The 22,992-nt window shown below is 38.6% G+C and overlaps 1 protein-coding gene across 1 annotated transcript in view; it reads right to left on the bottom strand.

Moving 5' to 3' along the window:
* Positions 1-390: 390 nt before the first annotated feature.
* The window catches only part of antxr1c (ANTXR cell adhesion molecule 1c), a 71,433-nt gene continuing 48,831 nt past the window's right edge, over positions 391-22,992 (bottom strand). Inside the window, exons 14-18 of the mRNA XM_056468932.1 lie at positions 20,556-20,594; positions 19,261-19,359; positions 16,984-17,151; positions 16,810-16,890; positions 391-4,222 (exon numbers count right to left, since the gene is read on the bottom strand). Of these exons, the coding sequence (XP_056324907.1) occupies positions 3,983-4,222; positions 16,810-16,890; positions 16,984-17,151; positions 19,261-19,359; positions 20,556-20,594 (627 nt within the window). The 3' untranslated portion in view covers positions 391-3,982. The remainder of the gene's footprint in view (positions 4,223-16,809; positions 16,891-16,983; positions 17,152-19,260; positions 19,360-20,555; positions 20,595-22,992) is intronic.

Below are 22,992 nucleotides of genomic sequence, written 5' to 3'. Positions count from 1 at the left end.
TAATATCAGATAGATAACTTCAGTATATACCAAAGTCTGTGCAAGGCCTTGATTCAGGTCCCTTCATTACCAGCTCCTTGTTCTTCCATCATCCTCTGTGTTTCCACTTAGGAAATTCCTTGTTCCATCAACATCTAGAGGCTCACCCCACAGCTCACTTTAATTTCCCATGGATTACAGACTAAATGTCATAAGGACGAGATTTGTGCAGTCTTTACTGCGAGACCCAGAGCAGATTATGTATGGTCACATACATTATCACAACAGCGCTGAAAGTTTTGCATTGCAACACACACAACAATTTCCAAAGACCACAAAAGAAGCTTTAGGCACTTAATTCATTCTCAGTGAGGGTCTTGTGATCACACAATAATCAGACCGAGGCGGTACAAGCTTGAAATCGGCCTTTATTAATACTGTGAAAAAAAGTATTCAACTTTACGAGCCTTTCAATAGATGCATCAGTATCGTTGTTAATACACGCACTACATCATAACACAATACAATTGTGATTTATAACTCTGGTATCAACGTTTTGGTGTGGAATAGTACAGGTCACAATGTTTCAAATGGTCGGCACAAGCGAATAAAACAAACTAAATAGCATCGTACTGTAAAATAGCTTGCGTTATATCTCGTCTGAATAAACCGTGGAGTTTTTGCTTGTTCACAGCTGAGCACTTGTTCTCTTTGAGGAAACCAGATTGGGAAAAATCATGCATCTTTTATGAAATACAGTGCTACCGTATCATATTTGAATGACGTATAAAAGGAAGGAAGGTTTAAACATAAACAAAACAAACACACAGAAGGCACTGGCTGTTATCTGAGGCTAAGTGATTATTATTTTTTTTCATTTTAATGTTTTTGGTTTCATGCACAGTGTCCTGGTTTGACACCTTGTCATATTCAAGTACCTTCCTTCAGGCATGGGGATAATAAATTAAATGCTGTGAACTGCCCTGCAGTTGCAATATGTTTATGTTTGATGTTGAAATGCTAAGGAAACAAGATGAATATCAACATACGTACAGTATAGTTGCGGAATACAGAGAACTGACCGGACTTTGTATTTAGAGGTTCAACCTTTACAATAAACAACCTTGATCCCCTTAAACCTGCTAGTACATTCCTGGATCATAAGACAGAAAACAATAAAGATAACTTAAAGGGGACCTATTATGCCAAAATCACTTTTATAAGGGGTTTAAACACAGTTGTGTGTGAATATAATCAACCTCTAATGGTAAAATTGAGTTAATTCTCCTTTTTATAATCAGACTTGATAGAAACAGTCTGCAGAAACACTTTGATTGGCATTCTCCCTTTGTACGTGTCATCAGAGGGGAAAGCCCCGCCCACTAGTGACCATCTCTCCCTCATTAGCATAGGATGCTACTCTTGTGAATCTGCCACTAAGCTGACACACAGGTGTTTGTAGCTCCGCCCTCTTCTGAAAAGCGCACAATCTCATTTGAATTTAAAGCGACAGTCACCAAAACGCCACAATTAGGATCAAAGCCTAAAAGGGGCAGTTTCAGACAGTTATAAAGCCTTATCTGTGAGCATTTTAAGCTGAAACTTCACACTCAAACTCTTGGGACATCAGAGACTTATTTTATTCTTGTAAATATGGACATAACAGGTCTCCTTTAAAGAAAAAAACTTATTTGTAGGAACATTGAAGTTATTCTCATTACTGTAATGCAATATGCAATATCAAGTCTTTATTTATATGTAATACTAGTGTAAAATGCGTTACTTAGACAATACAGCATCCCCCATCCAAATAGTTTGAAATAGCCTGGGATAATGTATGCAGTTTCATTCGATTATCAGGTCTGTAATATGCCTTTTTTAGTGTATTACAGTTATGTGTTAACATTAAATATCAATGAAAACACTGCATTAATCTTGCACTGTTAATACATTTCATTACCAATCATTTAGTCGTTCAGATTGCAAGGATGACAATCTAACATAAAACACCATTAAAAATAATGGTAATTACAAAATAATAATAATAATAATAATAATAATAATAAACTTGATGCATTACAGTAATGAGACGTTTGTTTATTTGTCACTAGAAAAAAGCCACAATGAACAATCTAAATGGTCCTTAAAACAGGGTTCATTGTCTTTATACAAAAATATATTTATTTTTTTTGTAAAAGTACAGTAAGGTTCTGTTAGTTAATGCTATTAATTTATTTATTAACATAAATGAACAATACATTTATTACTGTATTTATTCATCTTTGGTAAGATCAGTTAATGACAAGCACTTACATTTTAACAATGCAATAATAAATGCTTGTTCATTTTTTGTTCATGTCAGTAAATACATTCACTAACATTAACTAATGCAGTGTTTCTCAACCATGTACCTGGAGGTTCACCAAAACTGCATGTTTTGGATACAACCCAGGCTCATTTAGAAAATGTACCCCTATATACATTTCTAGAGAGCGCCAAATACGTACCAGGATATACGTTTTTTGCAGTTTTTGTTTTCGCGAATTAACCAGAGGCCACTGTGTACGCTTTTTGAGATCTCAGATTTTTCTCACGAGTGCCATTCGCGCCTGCTCTTCTAGCGTAAATCCACCAGAGGCCGCTGACGACTGACTGACTAACTGACTGACCAATCAATACCCCCACCCGCCCCTTTCACTAAACCCAACTAATAGTGTTTTAAAAAGCACCGATTGACTAGCGCCCTCCACTTCCCTAAACCCAATGTTTTGAAATGCAGTCCAGAAAAAGAAAAGCCCCCTGATTTTTACCACATTCTCACCCATGTTGTGTTACCTGCTTTTGGAACCGTTCTTCACCAGACTCGAACTCTGCTCGTCTCTGCATCTCAAGTCTGCCAACATACGCTGCAAGCCACTGGACAAACTGCTAACAGCGCTAAAGCCGTCCATACAGAGCTGCTAGCACGAAAAGGAATGGCGTCATACCGCCCCGTAGCGTTCGTTTCAAAAACAAAATCCAGCCATACGTACTTCTGGCTACATAATTCGCGCTCTCCAGAAAAGTATATAGGGCTACGTTTTCAGAATGAGCCTATGTTGTTTGGATGTCTCCTTTGTCTGTTACACCCATTACAGGTCTTTCAGTCTCTGCTAATGAGCTGATGATCTGAATCAGGTGTGTTTGGTTAAGGAAACATGGCAAACGTACAGAGCTGGTGGTCGTCCAGGAACGTGGTTGAGAAACACTGAACTAATAGGACCTTAAAGTGTGACCTTTTTCCCTTTTCATTTTGGGATGAAGAGTATCCAGCACATGTGTTTGTAAGATGTAAATCTATAAGTAAATTCAAAGCCATTCTTGAATCCAACTTTTAGCACCTTCCAAAATCTGTCGAAATTCAGCAACCGAGTGATTTGAGACAAATCCTGCTCATGGGATTTACCTAAACGAAGGAACTCGTGACATACTAAGACGTTAGTTGCAAATCTACAGTAAAAGAAATGCCTTTACACATTCATCACTTGCATTCATCCTACATCATGCTGTGATTTCTTGCTTTCTTTCCTCTTTGGTCACATTGACTCAGACACTTCATACAGGGTCAGAGACTCACCTGAGAAAACCTGCAACTGTAAATATATGACTCAACACAATGATTCTGATCAAAATAAAACAAGAAATCAAAGATGCTCTACAATATTATCGAAGCATCTAGCGCTGCTCATTTTGGACCCTTTTTCTGCATGATTCTGGAAGATTTGCAAATGAATGCAATCGGAATAATTACTACAATTTGTCCAGCCTTGATTTAAAAAGAAAAAAAGGGAGCACTATGGAAATGGAAAACTCAGTAGTTGAATTTTTTGTCACAACATTTCTTTTTGTTTTCGTACATTTGTTTTTGCTGTCCAGCAACAAACTACACTCCACTCTCTAATGGAACCTGACCCATAAATACCATGTTTTTTTTTTCTGGATGGCGCTGGAGGCTGGATGTGTCTCAGGGTTTGCTGTCAAGGCTGGGCGGCGCGCGTGCTGGAGGGGGTCCAGGTGGTCCGGGTGGCAGGCGGGCGGGCGGTGGGCCGGGTGGAGGCTGGGGCAGCGGTGGACCTCTCGGAGGCGGGCTGTTTGGAGGAGTTGTGATGGGACTGGCAACCGGCTGATAGTCTGGTGGAGGTGGAGGAGGACTCTGAGCTTTGGCCGCTTCTTCTTTCACCCGTGTAAAGTTGATACAACGACCCTGAGAAGAGAAAACAGGAGAAATGGGAATGAGGACATCAAGCGGCTGCTTTTGATTCAGCGTTCAGGAATCAATTGATTTCAATCAATGGAATACATATCATAGCATCTACCACTGCTCATTTTAGACTTTTTTTCCCTGCATGATTCTGGAAGCTCTAAAAAGTTAGCAAATGAATGATGAATGCAAATTAAATGAATAAATCTTCTTTCACCCGTGTAAAGTTGATACACCGACCCTGAGGAGAAAACTGGACAAATGGGAATGAAGTCATCAAGCGGCTGCTTTTGATTCAGCGTTCAGGAATCAATTGATTTCAATCAATGGAATACATATCATAGCATCTACCACTGCTCATTTTAGACTTTTTTTCCCTGCATGATTCTGGAAGCTCTAAAAAGTTAGCAAATGAATGATGAATGCAAATTAAATGAATAAATCTTCTTTCACCCATGTAAAATTGACACACCGACCCTGAGGAGAAAACAGGACAAATGCCAATGAAGTGTTCTGTAGGGGTGTTTCCTGATTCAACACTTTTTCTTGCTTGTACAAACTACTTATTTAAAACGAGCTGAAACAACACAATTACAGATTTTTTTTGGGGACAACTTAATTGTTTTACGTTCACCCCACTTAAATTTGTTAGTTAACTTAATCGATTTGTGTTGGGACAACATGAATGAACACTATTTTTTACAGTGGACATTCTGGAAACAACAAATTTGATTCTGAGAATTGATTCCTCACTGCAAAAAAAAAAAAAAAGCTTTTACTTTTACTTACTTTTTTATCGTACACTCAAAACAACAATGATGTTTGCTGTTTGTTCAAACTACTTATTTAACTACTTATTCAAACTACCTTTTTTTACAACAACTTAATTGTTTAATGTTCAATTCACTTAAATCTGTAAAAACAAGTAAGTTAACTTAATTCCTTCATGTTGTCCCAACACAAATCGATTGAGTGGAACTCAACATTTTTTTTACAATGTACACTCCAAAACTTACTTTTGCTGTTTGTTAAAACTTCTTATTTAAAATGAGCTGAATCAACACAATTCTCAAGTTTTTTTTTTGGACAACTTAATTGTTTTATGTTCAATCCACTTAAATTTGTAAAAAAAAAAAAGATTTAATTAATTCAATCGATTTGTGTTGGAACAACATGTAGGAATTTTTTTTACAATGTGTTTCTAATACAAATATCAGAAAAATCTTAAATCAAGAAGCTATTTCTAGACAAGCAAAAATTATTGTCTTGTTTTCAGAAATAATAAGTCAAAATTAAGTGAGTTTTCCTTAAAACAAGCAAAACATTCATTCATTTTCCTTTAGATTAGTCCCTTATTTTTCAGGGGTCGCCACAGCGAAATGAACTGCCAACTACTCCGGCATATAAATGTTTATATATTTCTAAACATAATAGTTTTAATAACTAATTTCTAATAATAACAATATATTTATCTAATAATAACTGATTTATTTTATCTTTGCCATGATGACAGTACATAATAGTTTAGTAGATATTTTTCAAGATACTAGTATTCAGCTTAAAGTGACATTTAAAGGCTTAACTAGGTTAATTAGGCAAGTTAGGGTGATTAGGCAAGTCATTGTATAACATTGGTTTGTTCTGGAGACAATCAAAAAACAAATATTGCTTCAGGGGGTTAATAATATTGACCTTAAAATGATTTTAAAAAATGAAAAGCTGCCAAAATAAAACAAATAAGACTTTTTCCAGAAGAAGAAAATATTATAGGAAATACTGTGAAAAATTCCTTGCTCTGTTGAACGTCATCTGGGAAATATTTGAAAAATAAGAGTCACAGGTTGGCGCAATAGCCTAGTGGTTAGTGCAGTACCACTTCAGGGCGTCCCGAGTTCAAATCCCGGCTCAAGGACATTTCCTGTCCCTATGCCCTCTCTCTCTCCCACCTCGCTTCCTGTCTGAAACACTGTCCTATCAACTTAATAAAGGCAAAAAGGCCAAAAATAAATCTTAAAAAAAAGGGATTCACAGGAACTCTATATTGCAATATATTTTTACATACAGTATGTTCTTGTAAAAAAATAATTAAGAAATGCTCTATGTATGTCCTGCTTAAGAGAATGTGGACTGAAAGCCCAGTATGATCAAACCTTCATCAGCATTAAGAGTCAAAAGAGCAGATCGGCCTTTGCTGAGAAGCATTTTGTGGACAGAAAACTGCTCCAAAGCCCACTTCAGACAGCTTAATTGATTTGGGTCCAGAAGGATTATTATTGCATTATTACATTCATCATCAAACTGGAAAAAGACTGAACCCAAAAAGTGTGCGCAGAAGTGAGTGAAAGGCGGAGGAGGAAATACCATGCTTTGGGGGATGTTTTACATCGACCCCGAGGAGAAAACAAGAAGAGAAACAGCGCTGAGGTAATGTGCTCTGTTGAAGGTGGACACTTTCCAATACGCAAGCATTGCTTTGTCTTATTTTCCAGAATATGCAGCAATGACGCCCAAATCTGAGCCGCATCTTTTATTCAGTTCACTCGTGTAGGATCTGGCCGAAGCTTTGTGAAAACCGCAGATGAAATCACCCTGAATTGTAAATTATGCATCATGGAAAGACTCTGCAAGTCCTCCATAACCCCAAACCCTGCTCTGAAGAAGTGCCAAACTGCCTTTGAAAGAGAAAAGCCACCTAAATATATATTTACACTAATACACTTTGCATAGTTTGTGTAATAAATGTAGTTCAAAATAAATCTGTTTATTTTTTAACCCCTTATTGGGCAAAAAAAAAAAAAATCATATATGGTCATTTCAATGACATGCATTACAATATTTTATATTTTAATTATGACATAAAGTAACTTTTATTCAACCAGCAAGGAAATGACACGGGCCTCTTCCGAAAGATAATAAGATAATGTACAAGAGGCATCATTGTGGGGAAAAAATATTTCTAATATGCTTTTATTAGCATTTGAATGAAAATTGGCATATCCAAAATGTTCATACCCTTCGCAAAGTGTCACAGTCTATGGGAAAATTCTAAGTTCTAGACCATTCCTAATAGTCCAAGCAGTTCTAACGCATCCTGATTACCCAGATTCATTGGGAAGATATGTTTTAATTAGGATTTTTATGCAGAACAATGAAGCTTGTCACATATTGAAACAGTTAAAAACACTGAAATAATGATACAACAACCTGGAGCTGAACACGCTCAAAACAGTGGAGATGATAGTGGACTTCAGGAGAAACCCCCCTGCACTCCCCCCAATCACCATCATGAACAGCACTGTGGCTGCAGAAGAGTCATTCAGGTTTCTGGGCACCACCATCTCTCAGGATCTGAAGTGGGACATTCATATAGACTCTATTGTGAAGAAAGCCCAGCAGAGACTGTACTTCCTTCGTCAGCTGAGGAAGTTCAACCTGCCACAGAAGCTGCTCGTACAGTTCTACTCAGCTGTCATCCAATCCATCCTCTGCACTTCAATCACCGTCTGCCAAAACTGACCTCCGTAGACTACAGCGAATAGTCCGGACTGCTGAACGAATCACTGGCACAACCCTTCCTACACTTCAAGAACTGTACTCTTCCAGAGTGAGTAAAAGGGCTCGCAAAATCACTCTGGACTCCTCACACCCAGCACACTACCTGTTCGAACTGTTACCGTCTGGTCGGCGCTTCAGAGCACCAAGCACAAAAACAGCCAGACACAGGAAAAGTCTCTTTCCTCAGGCTGTCTACCTTATGAACAGTTAAATATTCCCCTACTGTGCAATAAATATGTGCAATACTTTCTCATACGCACTTGTACACAGCACCTTATATCAATATACAATGCAATACCGTCTACATTCACACTTGTACACAGCACCTTATAACCTGTATATTTATAACAATCTGTACATACAACTCAACATCCAGGTTTCTTGACTAACCGCATCTGTTTAATGTTTATCTTTTTTTTTTCATATTTATTTTGTGTTGTCACTTTATGTACACTGAAAGCTTCTGTAGCCAAAACAAATTCCTTGTGTGTGTGAAGCACACTTGGCAATAAAACTGATTCTGATTCTGAAGTGGCAGTCTAGAGTCTGGATCTAAACCTGATTAAACATCTCTACAAAATCCATGGCAGCAAAGTTCTGGCCAATAAACCCAGTCAGCAAAGTGTGGAAGAGACTTACTGCAAGATTTTGGTTGTAATCTTTCTCAATCGCTCTGACTCTGACAAAACACTCTGCTAGCATGCTACTGCCCCAACTTCTTTAAAATGTGAACTATGAAGGTTTACATTTTGTCTGGAGTAAATCCGATGTTTATCAGTCGTTCTCTAATTTTGATCTGCACGATACACTGCACGGAAATCCACCAAAATATGAACATTTCAAATTATTTTCATATGTGACCATGAATATAAACAAAAAACAAGTCATTAGGGTCAATTTTGGAAATGAATAAATAAATAAGCTTTCCATTGGTGTCTGGGGGAGTTCTTAGTGATGTAGATTACTAATCAGAAATTAAGTTTTGATTTATTAATGGTTTTTATTGAACATGATCTTTACTTAGTTGCAGCTGGAAGAGCATCCGCTGTGTAAAACATGTGCTGGATAAGTTGGCGGTTCATTCCTCTGTGGTGACCCCGGATTAATAAAGGGACTAAGCCGAAAAGAAAATGAATGAATGAATGCTCTTTACTTAAAGGTGCTGTATGTTAGTTTTGGACTCTTCTAAAGCATAAAAATACCATCATATGTTTGCAGATATATCAGAAACATGCCAAGTGAACATCTGAAAAACAATGCTGGAGTCAGATACTCTGCTTTGACAATGTGTGTTTTCTGTGCTGGAACGCTGTCTTTGTTTTGGTCCTTTTAACCTGCCCAATGCCAGTTTAGCCAATTATATTTCAGCACTCCCTTGCTGGAAAACAGCGTATTTCATTCAATCATTCAGAAAAGCTCTGAAAGCTTGCGTCTCTGTCACTGAAATGAGACCTCCGCTGGACAGTCGCAGGCTCAGACTCTGAAGTGAGATGCAGATTCAGTTCTGCATGAGGTTATTAATTAGCAAATTATATAAATATTACGAGCGTAAACATTAGGTGAGCAGGTTACATTGTAACCGCGTGTCCTAACAACACGCTACGTGATGAAATACGCAGTGATGAGGAATTTGGCTGTTTACACCAGACGAAACACGACAGAAATTTAAATACAGCCATTCAGAAGCACAGAATATGCACTCACTCATGAAATGGTAATGTTTATAATCTAATTAATACATATTAACCCTCTTTAACATTAGTAAATGTAGATGCTGAATCACTCATATGTGTTTAGTTGTAAAGTTCAATTTCAAACGGTTTATTTTATTTATCTGCTGCTGCTTTCAGTATATGGCAATAATTGTCATGTAAAATGGACTCAAACTCGCATTATTAGCAATTAACACTGAATAGAGCACATGAGGTGTACCTGAGTGATCATTGTCAGTTTTCTGTCGATCAGCTGTGAGAAATAGAAGCCGTCTCTAAAAATATCAATTGGAGGTGTTGGTTAGGACACAAACTCTTGTTAATATTAAAATATCCCTTCTATCAGGTGTCGTTGCTTTTATTTAGAGCACGGTTTAAATCACTCGCTTCTGTCCTCAATCTGGCAACCTGCGCTTGCATTTGTTTTGATCCAGGCCTGAAATACCTAGTTCAACCACTGGGTGTCAAACTTACATTTACATTTACATTTAGTCATTTAGCAGACGCTTTTATCCAAAGCGACTTACAAATGAGGACAAGGAAGCAATTTACACAACTATAAGAGCAGCAGTGAACAAGTGCTATAGACAAGTTTCAGGTGTGTAAAGTCTAAGAAGCAAAACATTAGTAAAAATTTATTTATTTATTTATTTATTTTTTTGAGAGAGAGAGAGAGAGAGAGGGCACAGTTAGTGGTATAGCCAGAGAGGCAGTTGCAGATTAGGAAGGAAAGTGGAGACTAAACAGTTGCGTTTTTAGTCGTTTCTTGATAACAGCAAGTGACTCTGCTGTTCTGATGTAGTTAGGGAGTTCATTCCACCAACTGGGCAGATTGAATGCGAGAGTTCGGGAAAGTGATTTCTTCCCTCTTTGGGATGGAACAACGAGGCGACGTTCATTCACAGAACGCAAGTTTCTGGAGGGCACATATATCTGCAGAAGTGAGAGCAGATACGAAGGAGCAAAGCCAGAGGTCGCTTTGTAAGCAAACATCAGAACTTTGAATTTGATGCGGGCAGCAACTGGCAGCCAGTGCAAACGGGTGAGTAGCGGAGTGACATGTGCTCTTTTGGGTTCATCAAAGACCACTCGTGCTGCTGCGTTCTGAAGCAGCTGAAGAGGTTTGATAGAACTAGCTGGTAGCCCGGCTAGCAGAGGGTTGCAATAGTCCAGTTTGGAGAGAACAAGAGCTTGAACAATGAGTTGAGCTGTATGTTCAGATAGGAAGGGTCGGACCTTTCTGATGTTGTAGAGTGCGAATCTGCAAGATCGAGCAGTTCTAGAAATGTGCTCAGAGAAGTTTAGTTGGTCATCAATCTTTACTCCAAGGCTTTTTACCATTTTGGATGCAGTGATGGTTGCTCTATCCATCTGGATTGAAAAGTTATGGTGAAGAGTCGGGTTGGCAGAAACTTCAAGCATTTCCGTTTTCGTGAGGTTAAGCTGGAGATGATGATCTTTCATCCAGAGTGAAATGTCTGACAGGCAGGCTGAAATGCGAGCTGGAACCGAGGGATCATCAGGGTGAAAGGAGAGGTATAGCTGGGTGTCATCAGCATAGCAGTGGTAGGAAAAACCATGTTTCTGGATAACTGTTCCTAAAGATGCCATGTAGATAGAGAAGAGAAGTGGCCCAAGAACAGAGCCCTGAGGTACCCCAGTGTTTAAATGCTGTAGGTTGGACACCTCTCCCCTCCACGACACCCTGAATGACCTGTCCGAGAGGTAAGAACTGAACCATTGAATAACAGTGCCTGCGACGCCCAGTGACTCAAGCGTAGATAGCAGGATCTGGTGGTTTACATACTGCACCTTTAATACACTCCAAAAAATGACGCTTGCTGTTTGATCAAACTCCTTATTTAACAACACACTTTTTAGCGTTATTTGGGGACAACTTAATTGTTTTATGTTCAGTCCACTTAAATTTGTAAAAACTAACAAGTTAACTTAATTAATTCATGTTGTCAAATCAATTGTGTGGAACCCAGCAGATCTTATAGTGTAATTAATACTCCTAGTCTTTTTGTGAATAATTCATACATGTGTGTTTAGGATGATGCATTTTCTTTCATTTTAACCCATCTCTTTCAACCACCATTCATATATCGTGACATTTTCACCATCTAACCAATTCCCGATGAGCAAACTCCAGCTCTTGCTCTACAATTCCACAAACGTCACATTAAGAGTCAAACGAATTATGAGTCTCATTTCAAGTGACTTTAATGTCAACTCATATTTAAGGGCCCATAATGAGTGGTGAAGTAGGTGTTTGTTTTTTTTTCAGTCCTTCCCCAACACCAAAGCACCAAAACGACCCATCGGGGGTCATAAAGCAGTCTGAAGTCAGTCTCAGGACGCTTTCGCAGATGTTTGATGTGGTGGTTTTTGGACATGAGCTCATTGTCAAACCTCCACCAGAGTGTTCAGTCGCTGTGCAAGGAAAAAAACCCCCCCGAATGCTTTAACGTCAAGAGACAGGCAACGGAAAGCTGATCCGTGAGCATTATGGGACTGAACTCTTAACCAGGGCACAAATGAGAAAAACAGACAGAGGAGAGATAATGATATAGTAGTCAGACAAACATATGCTCGCGCATGAACTCAACCAAAGGAATTCAACATTAAAAATCGCCCGTTTGCACTCAAACACTGTGAAAAATGATGGGTTTCCCAACATGTGTCCCAACACATCGATTAACTTAATAGTTTTTACAAATATAAGTGCATTAAACATAAGACATTTAAGTTGTCTCAAAGAAAAACTCATTTCAACTCATTTTAAATAAGTAGTTTGAACAAGCAACAAAGAATTTTCTGAGTGAAGGTAAGAGGAAAGCACAGAAAGAGGGAAAGTGATTAGTTAAGAATGAAAAAAAGTTGGCGCCAATAGCCTAGTGGTTAGTGCATCGACTAGGGATGGCTGACGGGAAACTGATGTTTTGACACAGTGTCGTGATCCCGAAGCGCAAGTGTTTCAAACACTGCACCGAAGCATGATCCCAAACACCCAGATCATATGACTAAGGTGATTCGAAACACACAGATCACGTGACCAAAGTGTTTCGAAACACACAGGTCATGTGACTAAAGCAATTCAAGAAGCATTTCAAGACCTGGCGAATCTGCATTTGACTCATCTTATGTAGCCTAGTGGTCCGTGAGTGTGTACCAAAAGGTGTGCACAGAGTAACTGTGCTGCAAATGGCACGAGTTCGAATCCCGACTTGTGCAACCTACTTGTACGACTTGTATTTTAATGATGTTCATTTTTTTATGACCAAAACAAGACATATTTATTCACAAAGTGCTCATTCGGATGTCAGACCAATGTTAAAACAAATCACGTTACTAGAACAGAGCTTTTAATAACTAACATCTACAGCTGCATCACCTTGGAGTCAAACCAATATTCTCTGCATGCTAGTCAGGATCTCCAACCGCTCCACTAAATCACTCGAAACCTACAGCGTGGGGATTGCATAACTGTTTCTTTGCTGATGTTGTTCCTGAGCAATACATAAAAATGACCACTAGGTGTCACTGTTGGTGTCACAGATGGGTTTCGAAACGTTTCGAAGCTTCGACACATTTGCTTTGACTGTTTCAGTGTTTCGTGAAGCCTCGCTTGTCCCACCACTGGCGTCGACGCATAGCACCAAGGTACTCGCAGTGACCCGAGTTCAATTATCGGCTCGAGATTCTTTGCTAATCCTCCTACTATCTCTGCTCTCCACGCTTTCCTGTCTGTACATCTCCACTGTCCTATCAATAAATGTAAAAACCCCTAAAAATAATTATAGAAAAGAAAAGAATGAGTAAAATTGGATTATGCAAAAGGACGAAGCTCAGAAAAGTATCGCCTTGTTCTGCATTGCAGCGATGCACTGACAAAAATTATTAATTGGATTTACTCCTTTTTTTTTTAAAGGTAATTGGTTGCAAACAGTTTATGTGGGCTGAATTTAAACAAATTAATTAAATGTAGTAATGTTCAACTTAATTTGTTTGTTTATATTCAGCCTATCAAAATTTTTGCAACCACTTACCTTAAAAAAATTGAGTATATTCAATTAATCTTTTTTTTTTCAGTGTAGAAGCGCCGCTGGATGCATTTAATGCCCTCTTAAAGCCATTTCAGACAGGAAATAATGCCCAGTTCATTTGTTTTCCATGCACAGAAAGAATGAGAGAGAAAAGAGTCAGTCTGGGCATTTTTCAGGCCTCTCGTCACAAACCGCAGCGCAGAGGCCCAGGCCATTACAGGACGAGGAGGTGAAAAAAAAAGTCCTCCGCTAAGAAACTTTGCGTCATGCAACCTTTCGCTCGAGGCTATTAAAACCATGCGAGTTCAAAAACGTGATGAAAAGCAGTGTGTGCACAGAGTATGAGTCGCTTAACGAGTCACACTGCTGAATTTGGCGGATGCACATCATGGATTTCCAATGTCATTGATTTTGATGACCTGAAACTGATGTTGGGGGCGAGGCTTTCTTTTTGCGCATCATTCTTTAGTAGCAAACTAACGGTAAGAGTGGGCGTGATGAACAATATTGTGGATGAAGATCAGGCCAACTTTAATTGAAGATTCATTCATTCATTTTCCTTCGGCTTAGGGTGTACAACTTAAGTTACTTTTTTTTATGCTTCACTAGCACGTTTGTCCGTTTCTAACTGCTTGTGAGAAGCACTTCAACCTAATCATGCATAAGTTATCACCATGAGCTCAAGTTCATCGTTTCAAATATAGACGCGCGGAGAGCGGATGAGCGTACGTAAAAATAAATAAATAAAACATTTGGCCTCATGAAATTTTTTTGATCTATTGAATCATATTTTATATTTAGGCTTATATAATTTTTTTATAACATGTCCTCCAACCTATTCTGCATCAAGATTCTCGGTATTCTCAATGTGTGCATGTGTGAATAATTATGGCTCCGATGTGGGCATTAAAACGTCAGTTATCATCTCATAAAACAAAATGCTTAAAAATTAAATTGAATTTTTAGAAATATAAAAAATATATAAGTCTATATTGTCTATAGACTTAAATGCATATATATATATATATATATATATATATATATATATATATATATATATATATATATATATATATATATATATATATATATATATATAGAAACCCCCCATCCACCCCTTCTCCCCCTTTCTTCCTTTACCACAGGGAGCTCTCGAGGACCACCCGATCTCGTACTCCCCTTACATGCTCTATCGACCAGGCGGGAGCCCTGGGCTCAACTATCTCCGAGCTCAGGGTTCTCTCCCGGGACAGCATGCCAAACCTGCTAACATTTGTCAAACAATATCTAAGTGTGAACTCTCGAAATTAGTTTGTAAAACTTCACTTTAATCAAACCCAATCAAGACCAGAACTAAATGAAATTGTAAACCTGTGAGTCAAAATCCTGAAATGTGTGTCAGTACCAGCCAGCACCTGGAGATTGTTCATCTTTCATGAGCAGGATGAAAACAGCTGCGTTGAAGATGCATTCAGACTAAATCATGATGATCCAACAGAGCCGATAACCTGACATCGACCAAGTCAAACCATGTGTCCGCCGAGCCTGGCCTTTAAAAAGCAGACTATCTGTCTGGAAAATGTGTTTAATTTGGTTTTATGGCTACTGATTTGATGCAGGTGGCAAACTGTGCCTATGAAGTTTCTTGGCGGCGTCAGGCTGGTCTGACAAATGAAAGGGAAGTGAATGTCTGGCCGAGGCCAAGAGGAATGAGTCAAGAAATCCACACAACATGGATTTATGAGGTCCAAACACCTTGAAAGAACTTCGCTGGAGGCTGGACAGACAGTCAGTTGCTGGAGGACACTTTTCACAACCTATGCTCACTGGCCACTTTATTAGGTACGCCTGTCCAACTGCTTGTTAACGCTAATTTCTAATCAGCCAATCACATGGCAGCAACTCAATACAGTTAGGCATGTAGACATGGTCAAGACGCTCTGCTGTAGTTCAAACTGAACATCAAAATGGGGAAGAAAGGGGATTTAAGTAACTTTGAACGTGGCATGGTTGTTGGTGTCTGACGGGCTGGTCTGAGTATTTCAGAAACTGCTGATCTACTGTTGATTACGCACAGCCATCTCTAGGGTTTACAGAGAATGGTCTGAAAAAGAGGAAATATCCAGTGAGCGGCAGTTCTGTGAGCGCAAATGCCTTGTTGATGCCAGAGGTCAGAGGAGAATGGCCAGACTGGTTCCAGCTGATAGAAAGGCAACAGTAACTCAAATAACCACTCGTTACAACCGAGGTCTGCAGAAGAGCATCTCTGAACACACAACACGTCCAACCTTGAGGCGGATGAGCTACAGCAGCAGAAGACCACACCGGGTAAATCTAATTCTAGCTAAAAAATAAAAACTGTCAAGTTGTAAACAGACTTTAACCTATGAATGACTGAAAATCTCAGCAGCTATTAAGAGTCGTATATGTTGTTGTCATTTCCCTCGCTGGTTTCTGGTCCTGCTATTAGTATTTATTTTCAGCTCTCTGCTTTGAGGTTCTAGATTCACTTTTGTGCTGCTCTAGCCAATAGCATAACAGCATCTACCTGGCATGGAGGACTAAAGAAAGCAAAGTCTCATCTGATTGGTCAAATTTAGATAAACAAGCTTTGTATGCGACACAAATGCCTGGCACATCAGATAAATGTATTTTATCACACTGCGGATAAAGCATATGCTACAAGTGTAATAACAACTATTTTTTTTGGGACTGTGGGGGAAACTGGAGCACCCGGAGGATACCCACGCGAAAGTGGGGAGAACATGCAAACTCCACATTTCAACGTCAACTGAACCAGCCGAGGCTTGAACCATTGATCTTCTTGCTGTGAGGCGACAGCACTACCTACTGCGCCACCGCATCACAAGGAATAATTCATCCATTCATTTTCCTTCGACTTAGTCTCTATTTCAGAGGTCACCACAGCAGAATGAACCGCCAACTATTCCAGCATATGTTTTACACAGCAGATGTCCTTCCAGCCACAACCCAGTACTGGGAAACACCCATACACTCTCACATTCACACTCATACACTACGGTCAATTTAGTTTATTCAATTCCCCTATTGCGCATGTGTTTAGACTGGGCGAAACCGGAGCACCCAGAGGAAACCCACGCCAACACGGTGAGAACATACAAACTCCACACAGAAATGCTGACTGGGCCAGCCAGGACTCGAACCAGCGACTTTCTTGCTGTGTGGCGACAGTGCCAACCACTGAGCCACTGTGCCACCCCCAAAATGGAATATTCTAGAACCAAATACTCACATGATCTCCTGGCTGCGGCCTCATGAGTGAAACCTGATCATATCCACGCCGGAAAAGAGCCAATATGGCATCCAGTTTACCCTAAACAGGGGAAACGTGCTGTTAAACGCTGGACTCAATTAAGCTTGCAACCAACATCAATAAACAGTAGCGACGGTGATGAAGCGTCTTTACCCTGATGGGCGAGTACCACTTCCTGTTCTGAGTCGGCTTCCTGTGGTCTGATTTTCTGGGCTTGGGTTCAAAGGGTTCAAACTCCTGCTCTGGCATCTTTATGACGGCGTTTTTGGGTTTCTCCAGCTTCGCTCCCTCCTCGGTCGAGCCTTTGCCTCCCCAGCGAACCTGCACACAGCAACAACAACACATCATTTCTGATCAAACTGAGCTGCAGGATAGGTTTTACTTTGGGTCACTTTCAGAAACTTGGAATAACTTTTTTAAAATAATTATAGGTCTAACTAAAATCTAATCTTTCAGACTGAAATCAGAATCAGATTTATTAAGGCAAGACTTTACAGCAGGGGTCTAAAACTGGCGGCCGTTTAGGGTCCCCCTCCTCTCTCCGGCCTGCAACTGATGTCAAAAATCTAATGAGATTCAGCCATAGACTGTAAAAGATATGGACGTAGTATCCGTGACATCACCAATAGGTTTCTGAAGAACCCAAAATTTTTAGATTAGATTAGATTCAACTTTATTGTCATTACACATGTACAAGTACAAGGCAATGAAATGCAGTTTAGGTCTAACCAGCAGTGCAACAGCAGCAAGTGCAGGATACAGGTATAAGTTATAAAGTGCAGTTATAGAAAAACTATGGTGATATTTACAGATGGATGTACTATCAACATTATATACAGGTTGTATTAGCTATGAACAGAGATTTGCATAAATGAATATATGTACAGGATGCTATTAATAATCAGGAGTGGCAGATAGATAAACATAATTACAAATTACAAATGTCCATGTGCTGTGGGTATGTACAGTTCAAGTAAATGAATCAGTGCAATGAATATGCACTGGTGCAAAGAAGCTACCAGTAGGCGTGGCCAACTGTCGACATTTTGTCCACCCGTCATCTCACTGACCGGAGGATACCAAACAAGGGCAAAGAGGCGGAGCGTGAGAAATTTGCTTAGACGTGATTTCCTTAGGGAGAAGCGCTTAATACTTCATTACCTGCGACTCGTTTGTGTTCTGACCATTTATGGATATACATTTGTGCCATTTGGGACGCAGCTTAGATAAGGGAGAAATACTACGCGAGATATTTATATTTATATTTATATATTTATACATTTATGGATATACATTTATGGATATGGTATATAAGTATATAATTTCACTCACCTGGGAAATGGAGGGCACGTGAATGGTTTGTGAGTACAATTAAGTGAATACAGCATGCCATATCATCTGATAATTGTTGGAAATAATTCCAAAAGGCAACTGATTGTGTAAAGCCACATAAAACAAAACAAAAATACGATGAATATGCCAAGTTCAGCAGCTAATCAGCCGGAATCAGCTGAGGAGAAGTGATGGCGACCAACGAGACCTACAGCTGTCACTCAAGTGGCCACGCCCTTAATTATGCAGACTTATTAAAACCTAATATAAATGAAACGGATGAGTTATACAAAAATTCACCCCCCTCACAGTTGTCATGAAGGGTAATATTAGATATATGAACCAAAATCGTTCTTTGTAGCAGGCTGTAAACACCTTTTTTTTCTGCTGTAAAGTTGGCCATTTTTAAAGTGGGCTCAATAGAAATGTGCTCTATTATGAAGCCAGGACTAGCTGAATTTCGATGAATTGCAGTTTCAGTTACTTCCGTATTAGCTTCATGAGGGAGAGCGGGAGGTTGCCGCTTGGATTCAGCCCAACAAAATATATATTTTTGAATCACTATCATTGTTGTGTAGTCGCATATCACCACTTCTGGTTTTGACCTACTGGACATTTAATGCACTGCTCTGTATTCAGTTTAGTTTTACTTTCGGTCTGCGTAGTCGAGAGTAACTTACATGCAGATTATTTCTGGGGCTGATTTAAACGTTGAAATATCTGTTCGTAAGTGCTCCATTTGTACTAAAGCTCTATTTCTGAACATATTCAAGGGTCATTTGATTATTATCAGTTTTATACCGCCTGTGTTTTGTTGTACAAACACTTCTTCATGGCTTACACATTATGCTGGCGGTGTAACAAATATGATAACTTTGCTAATATTCAATTCAAATAGTCTCATTTAATAGATTTTATTCATATGCAATTGTTTCTAATGAAATATGAGTAGCCTTGGTGAGGAGCACTTTTTTGAAACATATAGGTCAAATTGCATAGGTGATTATTATTTATTAATAGTATACTCTTGTAATAATTGCACTGTATCAGTTTTACCACCAATCTCAGATTTCTTTCTCCTTCTTTGAGTAATCTCACCTCCATTCGTTTAATTCCTCCGACCCCTCGACCGCCGTAATATGAAGCGTCCACCGTGGGCCATTTCTTCTTGGGCATCCCGTCTTCATCATCAGACTCCTAAAAAACAGACTGTTTAGTTCTTCTGCAAGTTACTTACAAAATCAACCTGGCTGACTTCACTAAACAGTGCACACTGTCGAGTGCACACTACTGAGTAGTGTAAGTAGGATGAGACATTCGCTGTATCTTTTCTAATATTGCAAAAACACACCACACTAGTTCTATTGTTGTCTACATTTGTATATTATTATATTATATTATTAACAATATGTATAGCATTAATATTAATAATACTAATAAACAATTCATAATTCAATTCAATTCACCTTTATTTGTATAGCGCATTTACAATGTATTGTATCAAAGCAGCTTCACATAGAAGATCATAGTAAACTGGAACAGTGTAGTTCAGTTTGTAGTGTTTAAATTCAGTTCAGTTTAGCTCAGTTCAGTGTGGTTTAATAATCACTACTGAGAGTCCAAATATTGAAGAGCAAATCCCTCTACAGATCCCGAACCATGCAAGCTAGTGGCGACAGCAGCGAGGAAAAAACTTCCTCGAAATAATCATATCAAAAAAGTAATAATCATTACTTTTATCAGTATTATTAGGAATTAATACTTACAATATAAATATTTGGGTAAAATGTTTACTTAATGAAACAATGCTACAAACTAATAAACTTTTCTAATAAACTAATAAAGTTTTCTAATATAACAATAATATTATTAACATTTAAAATTTTGTTTTTTGTTTTGTTTATTGTATTTTTGTATTGTTTAACATTTGAATAATTTTCCCATTATATAAAATAAATATTTAAATATTCATTCATTCATTTTCTTTTCGGCTTAGTCCCTTTATTAATCTGGGGTCGCCACAGCGGAATGAACCGCCAACTTATCTGCACATGTTTTACGGAGCAGATGCCCTTCCAGCTGCAACCCACCTCTGGGAAAATATTTAAACAAATATAAGCAAAAAGTGACTGAAGACACTTGAGTATCTGGATGAGAACATTTAGGTGCCATCAGATGGATCCATTATAACACCAAAACCTAGCTAACCTCTGCAATTTTTCCAGCTGTGATTTATATATACAATTTATTATTATTAATATTATTATTATTATTATTATTATTTATGTTTTCAGAAGACTCCCAACACCTTTGAGACTACCAAAACTATTTGTCCCTTCATCTGCCCAGTTTGTTTGTAAAGCTTATTTAATAAAGATGAAGATGTAACTCACAGGTTCTGGAGGAGGAGGAGGTGGAGGCTCTTTAATCACCTGTGGAAAAACAACAATCATTCATATCCACATCATATCAGTGACAGTAAATACACACTACACTACCTGACGAAAGTCTTGTCATCGATCCCAGTTGTAAGAGCAACAAATATTAACTGGACTTCTAGTTGATCATTTGGAAAAGTGGCAGAAGGGAGATTTTTCTGATGAATCGTCTGTTGAACTGCAGAAGACCTACTGGAACCCACATGGAGCCAAGATTCTCAGAGAAATCAGTCAAGTTTGATGATAGAAAAATCATGGTTTGGGGTTACATTCAGTATGGCGAGAGATCTGCTGAGTGGATGGCAACATCAACAGCCTGAGGTATCAAGACATTTGTGCTGCCCATGACATTACAAACCACAGGAGAGGGCAAATTCTTCAGCAGGATAGCGCTCCTTCTCATACTTCAGCCTCCACATCAAAGCTCCTGAAAGCAAAGAAGGTCAAGGTGCTCCAGAATTGGCCAGCCCAGTTGCCAGACATGAACATTATTGAGCATGTCTGGGGTAATATGAAGGAGGAGGCATTAAAGATGAACACAAAGGATCTTGATGAACTCTGGGAGTCCTGCAAGAACGCTTTCGTTGCCATTCCAGATGACTTTATTAATCAGTGATTTGAGTCATTGCAGAGATGTATGGATGCAGTCCTCCAAGCTCATGATGGAGTCAGACACAATATTCATTCTGTTTCCACTGCAGCATGACCACATATTCTATACTGGACATTATTTCTGTTAAGGACAAGACTTTTGTCTAAGCAAAGTCAGACCTTACTGTCCTAATGAAATCATTCAAAATCAAGGCATGATCATATTTTATTTTGGTATAATAAGCGTAAGCTAGAGGCCTTTGCCTTTCATACGAGCCACTTCTGATAGCAAATGATCAACTAGAAGTCAAGTTATTATTTGTTGTTCCTAAAACTTGGATAGGCGACAATATGCACAAACAAAACAATACAGAGCAGCGTGTGAAATCATGATCTCTGTTCTTCTGTGGCAAAATGCAGTCATTTTGAACAAGAAAGTGAGTTATTGATATTTTGGAGATTTTCAGGACCTCCTTTATCATGTGCACATGTATCTTGAGCCAGTTTTTTGTTTATAAATCTCAAAAAAAAGAACAAAATTTTATTTTTTTCAGTTCTATAGTCTAGTTATGGTTTTTTGCCATTGTTTGGGAGTGTTAATACAGTACAGCTTGTGCTCATTTCAGATTAATTCATCTATTTTCCACCTTAAAGGTCCCACAAAATTAAAATAAAGTCTTTTAGATGTTAGTATAATATTTTAAAGACATCTGTAATCTAGTGTGCTCCAAAAATTTGCGTGTAGAAGATAGAAACCTGATGTAAACATCCAAAGTTTGTCACTTCTGTCTAAATGGATTAACAATTTTTTGGACGCCACCTCATACTTCAGTTTCTCATCAAATCTTCTGACCAATCAAATGTTCTCTAGTGTTTTACATGCCCCGCCCCCTTCAAGACGCTTCTCATTTGCTTTTCATTTGATGAGAGCTGTGATAAAAACCAAATGCTATTGGCTGTTTTTTTTATAAAGGGGAGGAGCTACCCTATGTTTAAAGTACACATAAAATCAAAACTAGCCATATTGATTTTGTTAGCTCACATTGCTAGTTTTGTGGTGAACGATTCATCTGTGCATGTCTTTAAGAACAAACATTGTTTGCTATTTTTTTCTTTACGTGAAATCTGAAAATGGACTTTCTGTTTGTTTTTAGTTAAATTCTCAAATTAGGACTGTTTGAGGCATTGGGCGTGGCTAACATACTTAACCACGCCCCCTCCAGCTGTCAGTTTTATAGCGCATCGGATTTCCCAGAGTGTCTTCGTTTACCTCAGAGAAATTACTGATGGTGATTTTAAATACAAAGAAGATAAGTGGCAAATAATTGGTCTGTTTCTTGATTCTGATTGGCTGGTAGGTGTACAATACATTTGTTTATACTAGGGGATAATGAATAGTTATTAATATAATAGTTATGATAGATTGGCTGATGACCTTCTAAGGTGTGCAGTTATTTGAAATTATTGATTCTGATTGGCTGGTAGGTGTACAATACAATGCAAAATACCATAGGGCTATTGGATGCTTGATTCTGATTGGCTGATGGCATTTTCGGTCAGGCAGTTATTTTAAATTCTTGATTCTGATACAATACAATTGTTTATACTATAGGGCTATTGGATGCTTGATTCTGATTGGCCGATGGCTTTCTAAGGTGTGCAGTTATTTGAAATTCTTGATTCTGCTAACATACTTAACCACGCCCCCTCCAGCTGTCAGTTTTGACAACAAACAGAAATGGTGAGCAGGAGGAGTCTGTTAGGTTGTAATAACTCTCCTCAAACCCTTTTCCACATCTTT

The sequence above is a fragment of the Danio aesculapii genome, chromosome 12, assembly GCF_903798145.1.
Source record: "Danio aesculapii chromosome 12, fDanAes4.1, whole genome shotgun sequence".
Lineage (NCBI taxonomy): Eukaryota > Metazoa > Chordata > Actinopteri > Cypriniformes > Danionidae > Danio > Danio aesculapii.
The sequence above is the reverse complement of the archived record's forward strand: the minus strand, read 5'-3'. Positions and strand labels throughout refer to the sequence as shown.